Source organism: Thunnus albacares, chromosome 1 (assembly GCF_914725855.1).
Source record: "Thunnus albacares chromosome 1, fThuAlb1.1, whole genome shotgun sequence".
NCBI lineage: Eukaryota > Metazoa > Chordata > Actinopteri > Scombriformes > Scombridae > Thunnus > Thunnus albacares.
The window spans coordinates 7,176,013-7,194,387 of record NC_058106.1 but is presented as its reverse complement, the minus strand read 5'-3'; the positions used below and the strand labels follow the sequence as shown (position 1 = coordinate 7,194,387).

The following is an 18,375-nucleotide window of genomic DNA, read 5'->3' as shown; positions in this document are numbered from 1 at the left end:
TGATGGAAATATTTTATAATGATTTTTCACTCTAGGCACTGCCTAGAATGAAGGGGAAGTTTCTCAAATGTGACGCTTTTCCAATACGCAAGCAGAAAGAAGTCAAGTCATAGTGGTTAACAATTCAGACACTTACTGTTTGTGGGGGAAGTGAAAGTCAGACCTGCATCACTTAATGTGTTCCAAAGGTGGCAGCTCACATGAAAAAAATGAAATTGGCTTTGGCAAAACTAGACATTCTCCTATAATGCTTTATTTTATTCATAAACACATGCAATATTCAAGGTTTGTGAGGGAAAAAACTTTAATGAAAATTGATTTAAAGGCCAGGCTCACAACTTTTCAAATTTCTCTTAAAACCACAGTCAGGAGCCCAAATGAACATTGAAATAGGTTTTTCTAGTCATAATCATTCCTCCTGTTCATACTGACCATCAGAAGATCTCTTCATAATGCACTTACAATGTAAGTGACGAAGGCTAAAATCCACAGTCCTCCTTCTGTTCAACAATGTATTTAAAAGTTTATCTGATGCTAATATGAAGCTTCAGTCATCCAAATGAGTCAAATCAATTAGATATCGTTAAATGAGTCTTTTTAGTGCCAAAGTCCCTCTTTTTGTTACTTAGCAGGGAAACACTGTCCGAAGAATCACAAAGAGGGAATTTGATGCTAAAAAGACTGTAAATGTGTCAGATATCCACTTGATGACTAACTCAGACTGCTGAAGCCTCATATAAGCTTCAGATTAACTTTTGCACAAAATGACTGTGTGGACACACTGTGGATTTTGGCTCCCATCACCTATATTGAAAGCACACACACTGTTCATATGGACACATGACTGTTGTTTTAAGACACATTTGAGAAATTAGGAACCTGTCTAAACAAAGATTTATGTTTCTGTAAAGAAAATTGCTTTGTAACTTAATTTACAGTAAGGCTACTATGAACAGGGTTATTAGGAGACTTACATGTTGCTATAGTTACATGATGGGGGATTATCAGGGGAAGTTTGATTACATCTGGGCTTTATCATATGGACTAATGTCAGGAAAGGGTTGGGGTTCTAATCAGATTTGATTCCTGAAGTCTTCACTGGAGTTGAAGTTGTCTTTCTTGTTGCTCTTTTGTTCTTGTTCTTCCTCCTCTCCACCTCCATCCTCCTTCTTCTCCACTAGGTGTGACTAAACATCACCAATCCACCAGGAGGTGCTATAACAAGCCATGGAGCACAATGGTAGTTGAGTCTGCGCCAAATCATCTCTCAATAAATCATTTTGCATTTAATTTTAGTGGTTGCATCTCTTGTAATTATACTTTTGCTAATTGAGCTTGTTTCTAATTTCTTATTAATAATAGATTAATATGTAATGTAAATAAAAATTGTTTTGTATTTACTAAATTTGTATGGCAACTTCTGTTCAATAAAAGGTGTTATTCTATCATATTGTTAACATATCATTAGCCATATTGTTAAACATGATTAAATAATCAACAATCAAAAATAAATTCATATAATATAACATAATATATTACAAAACATTAAACACAGTATGTGTTATTAGAGAGATTAGATGATGTAAAAATAATGTTCATGTTACTGTAAGACAAACAGGGACCTGATGATTACTCTGATGAGCCCTTGAAAGAGTCTTGAAAATAATCTGCAATGTATTTTCTGTGCAGCTTCTCATGCAAAAAGAAAAAGAAAGAAAGAAAGAAAGAAAGAAAGAAAGAAAGAAAGAAAGAAAGAAAGAAAGAAAGAAAGAAAGAAACACTGCAGCAAAGAATGTTTTTCTTGGGTCAGTCAGAGTGTCCTTCAACTCTTTACAAGTTGGTGTCACAGAGTTACTTAACTTTTGGCTTGATTTATATGTTTGTCAATGTGTGTGTTAAGAATCGTAAATATAAAGAAAGCGACTAAGATATTTGAAATCAAAGAGTACATTTGAACAGTAGCACAACTTTACAATGACCAGATTTTAAATATGTCTGGGATCCTAAAATACTGTACACATCACCTACACCAGAGGTTTGAGTGAGCAACAGAGGCAGGACATTGCAAAGTAAGATCAAAACTATAAGATTTAAGCAGTCCTTTGTTCCTTCTGCTGCAGCTATCTGTGCCTTATCTTTCACCATTGTTACAGGCACTTCTGAACTGTTTTATTGTCATATGTGTCAAATTTTTAAATTGATTTTCAGGGTCATACAGTTCATACAGGATTTTTATAGATGATCTCCTCTAATTTAGTTGTCTTTACTTTGTGTTTTATTTTGTTGGCCTCTCCAACCAAATAAATTACCATTAAACCATTAAATTAGATAATAATATTAAATGCGATATCATTTGACCATCAGCAAATCAAGTTATTGTTCAGATTTGATTATATTTGGACTGTCCATTATACATGGACACCAAAACACCTAATAAAGGTTACACATGAAACATTTGTTTTAGCATTGTATATTAGTTATTGAGACCGGTATCCATTATCTTTGAGGCTCGTCAATCAAAGACCATGACCACAGGAACACAAATACACCTGAGGGGAGAAAAGATAAGCTGTAAATTTGTCTTCCAGTCTTACATATAAGCAATATTTACTCTATGAGGATCCAGAACATACTGACCTGACAGGGAGTTGAGTACAGTGAACAGGTACAGCTGGGGGAGGGAGATTAAGGTGATGCTGCCTAACACCCATGGTAACCCCAGAACACAGCTGAGACCCAGCACTGTGGCACAGTCCTTCCACAATCTGCTTCCTTTCTCTCTGTTCATCACGTCCCCGCCACCTCCTCTCAGCCCCTGCAGCTTGCACACCACCAGTCCCAGCATACAGGAATTACACAGTATCACCAGTAACAGAAGGGCCATAGTAATGACATAGCTGACCAAAAGCCTCTGTGGGAACTTGCTGCTCATCCAGCACCTGCAGGTTGGTAAAAATGTTTAAGCAGAAAGCTTTGAATTCCAAATAACCTGCTTGTTGGTGGAGAATAAGGAAGAGCAGAGCAAATCACAGTGTATACTTGCTGAAAATTCAAACACCCAAGGTGGTTACATATTTAAAATCCTAACAATGAATCTTGGTTTCTTACATCTGCACTGTTGTGTGGTTGTTGGCATCCCTCAGTTCCAGACTGTATTTCCCATAAACACCTGAAACCCCACAAACCACTGCAATCAGTGTAGGAAGACCTGCATAAAGACATGAAAGACAGAGTTTATGTCCACAAGCCCTGACTGTACGGTTGCATGTATTGATTTAAGGAAATTAAATGAAATGCAACAACTATTCGACAGTTGCACTGTCCAACTCAGAATCCACTCACCCCATCCCACCAAGCTGAGTTTGAGCAGGTATCTCTTCACGTTTAAGACTTGGACTAGGAGAAGGTAGAGATGGAATCCCTCCAGAGCCGTCCAGCTGATGGTGGCCAGCAAGGACCAGTGTAAAATGAGACCCATAACTTGGCAAACCCAGCCCTCCTCGTTCTCATTCTGCTGCAACACTAATATACTGCACACCAGAAAGCTGAGGTGGAGGCAGAGCAGTGCCCCTGCTAGTTGCATATGCACACCGATCACCTTCTCTGGACGCCAATTTCTGGAAGGAAAATAGTATATTAAGTCAATTTTATAGTGCAACACTCATATCATGTGTCATGTGTAGTATGTGCTAATAACAGTGCTTAAAGTGGCAAAAAATAAGTGCCGGTACTCCCCTTATTCACATGTTGGCGTGTGTATCGGTCTGTATCAGCAAATCATTAAGTATTACATTTTTACAGTATTTCTACAGTAAATAAAAGATACTAGGCAGGGGCAGAGCTAGACTCTCAGCGCAGAGGGGTCGGTGCATTTTCGAGGGGCCCTTCTCGGGACAACAGGGATTTCTCATAATTATCTTGTTTTTGTAAAAAATAAGTTGACATACAAGCATTTAGATGTTTCAAATATACAGAACTAAACTTCAAAGATTTTAATTTCTGACAAACAATTCACAAGGTTCCATATACATAATTTATACATTTATAATATCTATGCATTCATAGACTGAACTAGATTCTGTTTTTGGCTTTGGCCTCTTTCCGATGTGGATTCTGGGATAGTGTACATTATTTTAGTACATAAAACACCTAAAATGCACATAAAAGAACAATTGTGTGTGGTTTGCATTTGAATGGTAACCCTATGCTTGACAACACATGGGGCACAATTTAAATGAAGATCATGCAAGCCATGAGGAGATGGCTGGAATGGAAAAGGTGCTCTTTATGAAATTCTGGACATAATAGACCTGAAAGCATATGTCAAGTTATTACATTTTTAACAAAAAAGTTGCCACTAAACTCAAAATGTAATAACTTATTACATTATGTGCAAAAAGTTATTTTGTTACGCACTCACCATTTTTATCACATTATTATTACATTTTGAGTTTTTATTACATATTTTTAATTACATTATGTGCAGTTATTACATTATGAGTTTCTACAGACTCTCTAGAGCCACGTTTAAATAAACAAGTAAAGAGAAGCAATGTGATCAAATAGGTCAAAAAATATCAGTATGATGGAAACAGGAAGACAAGCTCTTGATCAAGAAGACTAAACCACATCTGAAGATATCTGATATATTTGATCATACAGGAAGGAAACACAGTTACTTTGTGAAACCAGTCCAGTAGTAACTCAAACACTCAAATGCACACACTTAACTCACACATATTGCTTTTGTTGTCATATTTTTGTCATATATTGTAAAGCTTGAAAAAAAAAGAAAAGACGCATTTTTTAAAAACATAAAATAATCGCTTTTTAACAATTTTACGGTATTTCATTTGTTTTTTTTTTTTCACCTTTGTTTATTCAGGGGGGAGTTTCACTGAGAGCTCTCTCTCTCAGGAATGCCCTGATCACATTCACACAGTTACACATTCACACCTGGAAGCTGCCCAGTACAACCACAGTCTAATCTGCTGCCACTGAGCAGCTCCACTGGAGCAGTTGGGGTTAAGGGTCTTGCTCAAGGGCACCTCAGTGATGGTAATGAGGGAGGGGCAAGTACTGCTTTTCACTTTCCCCACCGTGATTTATGCTGCTGGTCCAGGGGATTGAACCGATAACCTTCTAGTGACAAGCTTACTTTCGCTAACCTTTAGGCACCACTGCCCTCTCTACACTCTTAAGTAATAGGGATGTAGAAAAAACTCACTGTAGACATATATAGATGATCAAGCTGTTGGCTGTGAAGAAGACGGAGAGTGCAGGTCCAATGTAGGTGATATAGCCAAGGTTCACAACATTTCTTACATCCACTGATGCTAGGGCCCTCTGGAGCAGGAAGAGATGCAATAAACATGAAATATTTGTATTAAGTTGTATTTACCCCGATGGGTCTTCAATATAAGATATTGGCAACTTTTTTAGGTTCATTCACTCCACAGCAGAACTGTACAGCTCTACTCTATGTCTCTATGACAAGCTCAGACTCTAAACAGTAGAAAGCTTATCACTAGGGCCGTTCCCTATATAAGTACAACATGGTTCCCTTTTTGCAAGTGAATTTTTCTACTCCTATATTACCATCAAAAGTAAAATTACACAACAATTGCCACGGAAATTTGATAGAAATTTCTAGCTCAAACTATCAGAAACAACTATGAATAAACAAATTACATTTTCCATTGGAGACGGAGGCTGCTATTTCATAGACTCAGTTATTTAAAACTCAGCAAGCTTCTGAAAGCTTCCTTTAATGGGAGGGACATTATTCAGCACATGAGATAGCGATGTGGCTGGTAAGAGAGCTGATAGTGAGAGGAAATGTTATGTTGAAAGGTTTTACCACAAGCACAGCAAAGAAACTCAGATGGTTGCAGCTACAAATACACTCAGTTTCAGTGAAGGTGGTATGACAACCGTCTGGGCTCCAGTGGCCTGATAACACACAGACACATATAAAAGAGTTAATGTTTTTATTTGAGAGAAAAATTGAGGTGAATCTCACTGTAGACTGATCTGCTGTATGTAACCCACCTGTTCCATCACCCAGCTCTGACTCCTCCCAAAACACACAAGTCCCATTTTCCACCTGAAACATATATTACAAAAACATAAGAGGAAAGCAGATTGTGACACTTTTGTAATGCTAGCACAGCTGGTTTTGTCATTTTACCTCTTTGTTGTGTTTGAAGATTAATTTGATGGGTTGTGGGAGGTTTCTGACTGGAAAGTTGCCTGCCTTCACTACCAGCACTGACTCCCCCATAACAGTGTCTTGCCTGTGGACAGGAGGGCTGGGTCTGAGTACTCTCCCCCGTCCTTTTGGCAGCGGGGAACTCAGCTGCAACAATGGACAAAAGTGCCAGAAGTGAAGCATGACATGAATGCTGGGATGAATTAATTAGAAGTAAAGTGTAGAAGAATTGCAACAGTATGAACTACAGTATCAACCTTTCCTTGATTTTAATAGTACACAACAGCTGACTTTGGTCATACAGAGTTTATGGAAACCAGTGCAAATCAGCATGAAAAGAAAATGCAACCAACTTAAAGTGGAAACCAACATTATGGCTTGATTCCATTGTGTGTCGTGTTCCAGCTGCGCTGCCACTCCAGTCAATGCTTGTGATCCCACTAGACACACCGCAGCACATTTCAGAAGTGTCCAAGAAGCAACTCACCACTTATTATTAATGAAACAACACTTATAAAATCACCAAGTGGCAGCAGAGTGACTTTGCTCCAGAAACAGATGTGGTCCTGAGATGTCTAAGATCCATTTTTCACAAAAACACCAACAATCCGCTTTGTGCTGCCTATTTGCACATCACCTCCCATCAGTTTACCATGCAGCATTGGGCACAACAATACTACACATGGACACAGCAGATTTCATACCTGGCTTAGACGTCAACACTTCATTACCATAACACCTGAAAGTGGGGGCACAAAAAGTCTTGTTGTCCCCCCTATTCTAGCACCACTGCTGCCATGACTGCCCTGGCTTCCTATCCAGGTAGAGGGGCGGCTGTCTTCTCTCTGGCGCTGATGGAGCAAAATGCTCTGCTTCTGAAACGCTCCCAGTGGGATATGACACCATGCAAAGGATGGCACAAAACCACGCCAAAGCTGGAACATGACACAGCCGTGCCCAGTGGAATCAAGGTGTTAATCTATTCTCCTGAAAAAAACTCCCTAATTCACCTACTTCTCTGTATCTACACGTCTATTGTGATTAGTATTGAATTAATACAGGCAACCAAGGAGGGATTAAGATAAAGAAGTCTCCTGTTGCTCAAAGTTTGCATGTTCAGAGGTACTGACCTTAAAGTAAGTGCTGTTGAGCACAGTGATCACCAGCTGTACCTCCTCCTCAGGATCAGCTCCTCTGATTCTCTGTAGAGCTGAGGATGGGATGTAAACCCTGTGTTCAAGAGTAGGACTCTCCTCAGCCTAAAAAACACAAGTACACACAAAAACATCACAAACACCAAGGAATTGTTTCATTGTTGTATTTAATACAACAATGAAAAAAAAAAAATAGAAATTAACTTGTTGAGGATGATTTTAATTGTTCTGGTCTTTAGACGTGTTCCAAGAAAGACATCCTGAACTCATATGTATGATGTGGAATATGTAAAATAATTATTATTCTCTGTCTTTAATCACTCTTGATGAACAACACAAAAACATTTTTTTCTCCTGTTTTGCTCATTTGTTGGTGAATTTCATAGAAAACTTTCATATAGTTTTACCTCTAAGAACCAAGACAGAAGCTGCAGGGTCTGTTACCCCAAATTTTGACCTCACCTCTTGAGACGAGTTCACCCTCCGTTTAATGAAGTTTGGCATAATATCACGTCCTTGTCTACATTTTCGAATTTTGTGCTCATAACACCTACCAACACAGACACATTTCAGCATTTCAGCAAACCAAGCAAAGTTATACAGAAAGATAACTACATGAATCAATTATTTCTATGAGAAAACTTTTAGATTAACAACTACTGGTCCTGCTGAGTAAAAATATTGCAGATTTGTGACATTAATTTAAGGATTATCGTACACAGTCATTTATGGGTTGAGAAAAAGCTCAAAACCTTGATATTCACAGAGTCATGTATATGATATACAGTATGTTATAATTCATTTGCTCAGTCGCTTTTTTATGTCCTTTTTTACTTTCAGGTTGTCTTTCACAATCATATCAAAGCTACTCCAGCATTCATTAGACATCAGGGAACATTGGTGTAGTAGATAGATGTATATTGCCCTTAAAAGGAGGAGTGTAAGATCTACAGCATGAGCTTATTATCCACTGAATGAGTTACCTGGTCCAGGAGACATTACTTTTCTGACACTCATGGAAGACATTTTCACAGGAGCCTGTCAGAGTGACAGAGAAAGAAAGTCAAATAGTTGAAGATAGTACAGTGTATGGATGGATACACACTGGATACAAGATTGACAGTACAAGATAAAACATGCTAATGACAGATCTCACTCCAGAATAAGAACATGAGAGGAAACTGTTCACCACTCACTCGGGGGAACTTTGGTGTTTTGTGTTTCACCCCAGGCTGGTTTAGAGTCACTAACGTCGGGCAGCAGAGGACCATGAGCGACAGTGTTTTTGTCTAGGTCTGATGATCTATGACCTTGATATTTATACATAGTCGATAAATTAAAGGAAAAACCGGTCTAGGTCTGAATGCTTGACCCCTACAGTGAGCAGATCTGGCAGCTCTGTTATGCTGTGGGGGGCATTTTGCTGGCATGGTTTTGGTCCACTTGACCCCTTATTAAAACACAAGTACACAATTAAAGTGCAATTTACTTCAATTAAAGTGCAATTTACTTTAAAAAAATCCCTAGCCCTCTGTGCCGCTGCCACAGCAGGAAGCCAGGGCACTCGGTGAGCTAGCTCCATCTCTTCTTCTTGCTCTGTAATGTTAACTTCAGCCTAAGTTAGTTAGTATGCCCACTGAGATAGTCTGTGTGAATACTAACTTCCACACCAGGTGCTCAAGCTGTTAAGACTGACCGACTAATTATTACTAATTACACCTTGAGGTGGGTGGGCATTCCACGCCTTTACTTGAAGAGTTTACCAACTTTTATGTAAACAGTGTCACGGCTCTTGTCAATCAGACATATTTGTCTTTTTAATAACGTCAAGTATAACAGAGCCACCAGATCCCCTCACTGTAGGGGTCAAGCATTCAGACCTGGACCAGTTTTTCCTTTAATTTTTCACCTGTCTGTATATATTAACAGTTCAAATGGTGCTCACCTCATGAGCACACAACCATTAACACAAAATAAACACAAAAACACTCACCACCAGCTTGACTCGTAGATACCCAGACCAGTGAGACGAGACAAAGAGTCATCAACATCATGTCTCAATGTTCCTCAAGCACACATATGGTGTATCAGTTCAACGCACTGCACTGTCAGGGCAGGAGAGTCATATCTGTATACATCACATGTTGGTAGCAGAGTGAGGGCTGACAGGAAGTGATTCATATCAGATGTGTTTTCAAAAGAGTTACAATGACAAAATGACCTGTCCTGCCTGTTCATGTGATGAAAGTACTGGAGAGGCTGGCCTTGGCCCACCTTAGACCATAGATGACATCATCACTGGTTTCCAGCCAGCCAGTCAGTTGTCCAACCAACCTCATTTGGGAGTGGACAATGCCACCATCTACCTGCTGCAGCGTGCTCACTTGTATCTGGATATAACTGGTTGCACTGTGAGAATCACATTCTTAATTTTCTCCAGTGTATTCAACAGTATCCCCATCCAGCCACTTCTACTGAGAGAGAAGCTGCAAGCGATGTGGGTAGACATGTCCACCATCCTGGATTACCAATTACCTGACAGGCAGACTGCAGTTTGTCAGACTGGGCAGTGCTCTGTCTGAAATGGTGGAGAGCAGTACAGTATATCTAACTGATATGTGCTGGGTACAGGCTGCAAGGCTAATGGCACTCACGACTCTTCCCAGGACAAACCGTGGCCCAGTGTGCCGATAGCTTCCTCAATTCCTGTCTTGATAGGTAATAGAAAAGGAATGCTGAAACTGCTAACAAACAGGAAGCACTCAACCAATTCTGCAAATGTATCAATTTTAGCATCCATTCTTCATCAGCCACTGTCCCAAAAAATTTGGCTTATAATGCTTTTGACACACTAAATGTAGTGTTATTAAATGTCAGGTCTTTGACAGGAAAAAACATTTTTAATCGTTTTTAATTGAAACTTGTTTAGACTGAGATAACAGTGCGGCTGTTCTTATCGAGTCAACCCCTCCTAACTTGAGTTTTCTGAGTGAAGCTAGCGTGCATAAAAAAGGAGGTGGAGTTGTGGTTTATTTTAGGCCATATAGGCAGTCGCTTAGGGTGCCACCTTGTCTTGTGGGCGCTGTTTATCCTCAAAGGAAAAATAAATTAAAAAAATTGCCATTGGTTGCCCTTCCTCATTTCCTTTCCTGAGTTAACAAATGAACAAAGAAAGAAAGAAAGAAATACACTTTGCACCCCTGTTCCTCACAATTTTTCATCTGACCTGCAGATGTACTATGTGCACTGGAAGTGGGGGGTGGGATACTGTTTGATGCGCATCACAGCCCAAGTCTATGAAGAGATGTCAAGAGGCATATCCACATTTTATTTCACAATGAAAAGGTCCATACTAGGGGTGTGCCTGAATACAAATACATTATTCAGCAAAGCACAGACAGTGGGTTTTATACGAATATTTGTTTCATACAAATATTTAAAAAATTATTTGTTGGGAGTGTTCCCCAGAGATAAAGCTGAGCTACTGACACAAGCAAAGTGCTCCCAAGGGACTCTCCAAATCTGTTGTTCCCCTTCTCCTTTCCACAAAGTTAGGTTATAAAAAATAGGCAATGATGAAAAGTGCAAAGCAATAATTGCCTTTGAAGTTCCTCCCTACACATTACATGGTGTGCCATCTCTGTGCTTTGGGTGTATAAATAGGTAGAGGTCTGTCTGCATGAGGCAATGAGTTAAGCTTTAGCTCAGTAATCAGTGCAATTGTCTGTGATCTGGGAGACTCTAGTTCAAGACCCGATGTGGGACCTCCTTTGTAAGTTTTAGTTTATTCATGAACACTTACTGTAACACTTTAATTTTCTAAAATTAAAAGCGTCATAAAAACAAAAACAGGATTTTTAAGCCTCTTTCCACTTTTATTGGAATACAAATATAGATACAAATAATTTTGCTGCCTCAACAAATACAAACACTGGGATCTCTGCACACCCCTAGTCCATACCTTCAGGTTTGAAAGGAAGAAAACAGAGAAAAGAGGAGGAGGAAAAGAAAGCCCAATGGTTATGTATTAAAATGGGGGAGCAAACTTGGAAAGTTATTGGAGGGGGTCTGGGGTCCTCCCCCAGAAAAAAATTGTAATTTAAAACAAATTTCCTGCATTTCTGCACTACATAACCTCTTGGATTAAGTCAAGAAACAGCAACCGGCACTAGTCTAGATTAGTTAGATTGAAGGTGCTATGAAAACCAGGAATGGATCAAGAACAGTTTATAATTGGGTGGATCAGGACAGGAAATGATTATCAGAAGAAGTGCTATTTCATATTTGAAATTATATTCATAAAAACATTATGTAGCCTAAAATGTTAGTGGGTTGCAGGCTACTAGGCCATCCTCAAGGTCAAACAAGGACAAACAATTTATATATATGAAATAGTCTTACAACACATCACGATATGATTTGTATAATTAAACCTGATGTTGAACAATGTTAAACCTGAGGGTTACAATTCTCAATACTCACAAGGCATCTTCACAGCAACAAAATACAAACAGTTTGGATGAATGAAATGGCCTCACAACCACTATCTAATTCCAATCCCACACACAGGTTCTAGTGGTAGCTGATGTAGTTGTAATGTTATACAGGAATGAACAATCATAACTTTAGAAGCAGATTATTTTAACCTACATTATCTCAAATCAAGGACTATTTTAATGCACAACTCAGAAGGTGACTTTTGCTCCTCAGGACTAAAAAGGCCCATTTCATTCAAGGACTAGACCTTACTGTAAACTTGCAGCTCGCATTTACCCTGTATGAGAAAATGAGAGAATAATCATAACAATGAAAGCGCAGAGCAGCGCAGCCAGATTAGAAATCATTAAATGAAGTGATGCCTCATCATATTTAAGAATAATTCCATCTAAAGTCAGACTAAAACTGAAACTGAAGCAGAGTGTGGGGAAGATCTAGTTTCCCTGCTGTGACTATGTGCTGGATGTGTTCACACAGAACCAGCTGCAGGTGATCAATCAGAATCACGCAGATGTCTTGAATTTTTATGGATTTATTGTCAACATCACAACCACAATCCTTGTACAACAGTCTGATGACTCAGTGGTCCTGTGTAAATGAACATTATACGTCAGAATAAACATGTCAGATATCCATATGAAAATATAACAGGCTAATTGTAAACTATATTATTTTCTCAAATGTATAAATTTCCACTGTACAAGATAATATGGCGCAAACAGCTGATAATGTGGCCATGGATTAAACAGGCATATCTGAGGCTGAAACAGCCTATTCCCTTCAACAGTGGATTTATGTCCATCAGCAGTGCAACACCGACCTCTATTGGCCAGTAGTAGACATGCATGGCATCTATACAGGAGGCTTAACGAGCTGCTAAACTGCACGTGTTGTGCATGCCCAGTTAAGTAACGAGCTGACCTACAAGTGGCAATTCAGTCCTCTATTCTATCAGTTATATAGTAAACCAACACAACCCAAACATACAGTCCTAACAGTATGCTTATGGCATGATGCCTAGCAACATCTGGTAACTGTGAGTAACAGTAGCTGCTAATATGAGGCTACACAGTCAGTAGAACACATGAACATGAGCCTCTTTAGATCAGCTGACACAGAAACAATTCACTAACCAACAGCAACTATAAAAAGCATTCTCAAGCACCTCACTCACTTGCGTTAGACGCACTTGACACTAGATGACAGTTAGTACAAAGCAAAGTCCTTAATCCAGAAAAGCGTCTGATGCCTTGCAGATTTGGGGGGGGGCAGAGAGGGAACGTTATAGTGAGAGTGTCGCTGCTGAAAAGGGCCTTTTTGACACAGAGTATTTTGCAGAAGTCTACACACAAATACATAAGACAATTTGGACTGTACCAACTCAAAAGGTGGTCCGAAAATGTCCAAGGCACCAAATCTTGCCTAGGGCACCAAAATGTCTAGAGCTGGCCCTGTCTGCAGGCCACCTACATACTGTGCAACCTTTTCTGATGACATTGCTGAACTGCTGTCTATATACTGTATATCTGCATCACTTGTGTTTCAAAGTTGGCAGCTCACATGGAAAAATGAAAATTCTTTTAAGTATCATCTGAATAATTCAAAGTAATTTCTTTTTATAAAAAAACAAACATTTGCTATTAGCAAAACTTGACCATTGTGGTATAATGCTTTATTAAAACTTTATTCATAAACACGTTCAATATTCAAGGTTTGTGAAGGAAACAACTTTAATGAAAATTAAAGGGTCTTCAGAAAAGACTGACTCTCTCTTCGTCATGACAGCTAACCTTTAACATACTGATGTTATGTCAGAAAGAGCTGTAAGTGTCATAGGCTAGCAACAGCCTTGACACACATACAGACAAATAAATGTTGATTTCAGATGCGTGGTGCATTGTTTATGTTTTTATATTGGGTTAGGTAACAATGAGTAAGGCAAAACATGATAAACATCTATGTAAGGACTGAAAACAAGTATAACATTATAATCATTATTTTAATTGTGATGGATAATTTGGTAGTGAATGTTGAAAACAAAGACGTTTTAGTGTTTTACAGATATTTGTCGGGACTCAGGACACCCAGCTTGAAACCGGTACAATTCTGGACAAAACTGGATGTCTGGTCACCGTAATTTTGACTGACCTGCTGGGCTATAGCAGTTCACCAACTACCCCTATGAGTAGCCTCTACATCACAAAGCTTCCCTCTCCACCTATTTCATGTCGATGAGCAAATGTCAGGTTGTGGTGTGACCACCACATTACTTTGCTGATATAAATATGGTGCAGGATGAGACTAGTAATGCTAGCGGACTCTGTAGAAACTCATAATGCAATAACTGTGCATAATGTAATAAAAATATGTAAAAAAAACAAAACAAAACAAAACAACAACTCATAATGTAATAATCTGCTAATAATGTAATAAAAATGGTGAGTGCATAATGTAATAATTTTTTGCACATAATGTAATGAGTTATTATATTTTACAGGAAGGAAATGCAGTTACTTTGTGAAACCAGTCCAGTAGTAACTCAAACACTCAAATGCACACACTTAACTCACACATATTGCTTTTTTTGTCATATTTTTGTCATATATTGTAAAACTTGACAAATAGGAAGAAACACATTTTTTAAAAACATAAAATAATCTCTTTTTAACATGGCAATTTTATGATATTTCATTTGATTTTTTTTCACCTTTGTTTATTCAGGAGAGCAGTGCTCTTTTTTTCAGGAATGCCCTGATCACATTCACACAGTTACACATTCACACCTGGAAGCTGCCCAGTACAACCACAGTCTGATCTGCTGCCACTGAGCAGCTCCACTGGAGCAGTTGGGGTTAAGTGTCTTGCTCAAGGGCACCTCAGTGATGGTAATGAGGGAGGGGCAAGTGCTGCTTTTCACTTTCTCCACCGTGATTTATGCTGCCGGTCCAGGGGATTGAGTAATAGGGATGTAGAAAAAACTCACTGTAGACATATATAGATGATCAAGCTGTTGGCTGTGAAGAAGACGGAGAGTGCAGGTCCAGTGTAGGTGATATAGCCAAGGTTCACAACATTTCTTACATCCTCTGATGCTAGGGCCCTCTGGAACAGGAAGAGATGCAATAAACATGACATAAATCTATTAAATTTAGAAGCCTGATGTAATGATTAAGTATTGATAATTTTTTAGGTTCATTCACTCCACGGCAGAACTGTACAGCTCTACTCTATGTCTCTATGACAAGCTCAGACTCTAAACAGTAGAAAGCTTATCACTAGGGCCGTTCCCTATATAAGTACAACATGGTTCCCTTTTTGCAAGTGAATTTTTCTACTCCTATATTACCATCAAAAGTAAAATTACACAACAATTGCTATGGAAATTTGATAGAAATTTCTAGCTCAAACTATCAGAAACAACTATGAATAAACAAATTACATTTTCCATTGGAGAGGGAGGCTGCTATTTTATAGACTCAGTTATTTAAAACTCAGCAAGCTTCTGAAAGCTTCTTTTAATGGGAAGGACATTATTCAGCACATGAGGTAGCGATGTGGCTGGTAAGAGAGCTGATAGTGAGAGGAAATGTTCTGTTGAAAGGTTTTACCACAAGCACAGCAAAGAAACTCAGATGGTTGCAGCTACAAATACACTCAGTTTCAGTGAAGGTGGTATGACAACCGTCTGTGCTCCAGTGACCTGAAAACACACAGACACATATAAAAGAGTTAATCTTTTTATTTGAGAGAAAAATTGAGGTGAAACTCACTGTAGACTGATCTGCTGTATGTAACCCACCTGTTCCATCACCCAGCTCTGAATCCTCCCAAAACACACAAGTCCCATTTTCCACCTGAAACATATATTACAAAAACATAAGAGGAAAGCAGATTGTGACACTTTTGTAATGCTAGCACAGCTGGTTTTGTCATTTTACCTCTGTGTTGTGTTTGAAGATTAATTTGATGGGTTGTGGGAGGTTTCTGACTGGAAAGTTCCCTGCCTTCACTACCAGCACTGACTCCCCCATAACAGTGTCTTGCCTGTGGACAGGAGGGCCGGGTCCCATTGCTCCCTGTCCAATGGACAAAAGTGCCAGAAGTGAAGCATGACATGAATGCTGGGATGAATTAATTTGAAGTAAAGTGTAGAAGAATTGCAACAGTATGAACTACAGTATCAACCTTTCCTTGATTTTAATAGTACACAACAGCTGACTTTGGTCATACAGAGTTTATGGAAACCAATGCAAATCAGCATGAAAAGAAAATGCAACCAACTTAAAGTGGAAACCAACATTATGGCTTGATTCCATTGTGTGTCATGTTCCAGCTGCGCGGCCACTCCAGTCAATGCTTGTGATCCCACTAGACACACCGCAGCACATTTCAGAAGTGTCCAAGAAGCAACTCACCACTTGTTATTATTGAAACAACACTTATAAAATCACCAAGTGGCAGCAGAGTGACTTTGCTCCAGAAACAGATGTGGTCCTGAGATGTCTAAGACCCATTTTTCACAAAAACACCAACAATCCGCTTTGTGCTGCCTATTTGCACATCACCTCCCATCAGTTTACCATGCAGCATTGGGCACAACAATACTACACATGGACACAGCAGATTTCAACATCAGGAAAATACCAAACTATCCATGTGCTGCTTAAGGTCCAGCATGTTAGAGTAGGCTTAGACATTATTGCTGTGACTGTAATACCTGGCTTAGACGTCAACACTTCATTACCATAACACCTGAAAGTGGGGGCACAAAAAGTCTTGTTGTCCCCCCTATTCTAGCACCACTGCTGCCATGACTGCACTGGCTTCCTATCCAGGTAGAGGGGTGGCTGTCTTCTCTCTGGCGCTGATGGAGCAAAATGCTCTGCTTCTGAAACGCTCCCAGTGGGATATGACACCATGCAAAGGATGGCACAAAACCACGCCAAAGCTGGAACATGACACAGCCGTGCCCAGTGGAATCAAGGTGTTAATCTATTATCCTGAAAAAAACTCCCTAATTCACCTACTTCTCTGTATCTACATGTCCATTGTGATTAGTATTGAATTAATACAGGCAACCAAGGAGGGATTAAGATAAAGAAGTCTCCTGTGGCTCAAATTTTGCATGTTCAGAGGTACTGACCTTAAAGTAAGTGCTGTTGAGCACAGTGATCACCAGCTGTACCTCCTCCTCAGGATCATCTCCTCTGATTATCTGTAGAGCTGAGGATGGGATGTGAACCCTGTGTTCAAGAGTAGGACTCTCCACAGCCTAAAAAACACAAGTATATACAAAGACATCGCAAACACCAAGACAAACATGTATTTAATACAACAATGAAAAAAAATTATAGAAATGAAATTTGTTGAGGATGATTTTAATTGTTCTGATTTTTTGTACGTTCCAAGAAAGACATCCTGAACTCGTATGTATGATGTGGAATATGTAAAATAATTATTATTCTCTGTCTTTAATCACTCTTGATGAACAACACAAAACTTTTTTTTTCTCCTGTTTTGCTCATTTGTTGGTGAATTCCATATAAAACTTCATATAGTTTTACCTCTAAGAACCAAGACAGAAGCTGCAGGGTCTGTTACCCCAAATTTTGACCTCACCTCTTGAGACGAGTTCACCCTCCGTTTAATGAAGTTTTTCATAATAAGACGTCCTTGTCTACATTTTCGAATTTTGTAGTCATAACACCTACCAACACAGACACATTTCAGCATTTCAGCAAACCAAGCAAAGTTATACAGAAAGATAACTACATGAATCAATTATTTCTATGAGAAAACTTTTAGATTAACAACTACTGGTCTTGCTGAGTAAAAACATTGCAGATTTGTGACATTAATTTAAGGATTATCGTACACAGTCATTTATGGGTTGAGAAAAAGCTCAAAACCTTGATATTCACAGAGTCATGTATATGATATACAGTATGTTATAATTCATTTGCTCAGTCGCTTTTTTATGTCTTTTTTTACTTTCAGGTTGTCTTTCACAATCATATCAAAGCTACTCCAGCATTCATTAGACATCAGGGAACATTGGTGTAGTAGATAGATGTATATTGCCCTTAAAAGGAGGAATGTAAGATCTACAGCATGAGCTTATTATCCACTGAATGAGTTACCTGGTCCAGGAGACATTACTTTTCTGACACCCAGAGAGGACATTTTCACAGAAGTCTGTCAGAGTGACAGAGAAAGAAAGTCAAATAGTTTAAGATAGTACAGTGTATGGATGGATACACACTGGATACAAGATTGACAGTACAAGATAAAACATGCTAATGACAGATCTCACTCCAGAATAAGAACATGAGAGGAAACTGTCCACCACTTACTCGGGGGAACTTTGGTGTTTTGTGTTTCACCCCTGGCTGGTGTAGAGTCACTAGTGCCTTTGGGTTTTAGGTTTGGTGATTCACGACCTTGATATATATATATATTAACAGTTCAAGTGGTGCTCACCTCACAAGCACACAACCATTAACACAAAATAAA

General features: G+C 38.9%; 1 protein-coding gene and 1 long non-coding RNA gene across 2 annotated transcripts; both read right to left on the bottom strand.

The window, feature by feature from the left end:
• Nucleotides 1-2,361: 2,361 nt before the first annotated feature.
• Nucleotides 2,362-9,469, bottom strand: LOC122990561 (adhesion G-protein coupled receptor G1-like). Its single transcript, XM_044363968.1, has 12 exons — nt 9,359-9,469; nt 8,349-8,403; nt 7,828-7,915; nt 7,342-7,470; nt 6,191-6,358; nt 6,052-6,106; nt 5,861-5,952; nt 5,228-5,346; nt 3,343-3,617; nt 3,109-3,208; nt 2,638-2,939; nt 2,362-2,549 (listed from the first exon to the last, which is right to left on the bottom strand). The coding sequence occupies exons 1-12, from the start codon at nt 9,417-9,419 to the stop codon at nt 2,497-2,499; spliced, it is 1,497 nt and encodes a 498-aa protein (XP_044219903.1). The 5' UTR covers nt 9,420-9,469; the 3' UTR covers nt 2,362-2,496.
• Nucleotides 9,470-12,378: 2,909 nt separating this feature from the next.
• Nucleotides 12,379-13,107, bottom strand: LOC122990871. The gene is made up of 2 exons (XR_006405505.1): nt 13,037-13,107; nt 12,379-12,450 (listed from the first exon to the last, which is right to left on the bottom strand). It is a non-coding gene; the product is annotated as an uncharacterized LOC122990871 (long non-coding RNA).
• Between the last annotated feature and the right edge of the window lie 5,268 nt (nt 13,108-18,375).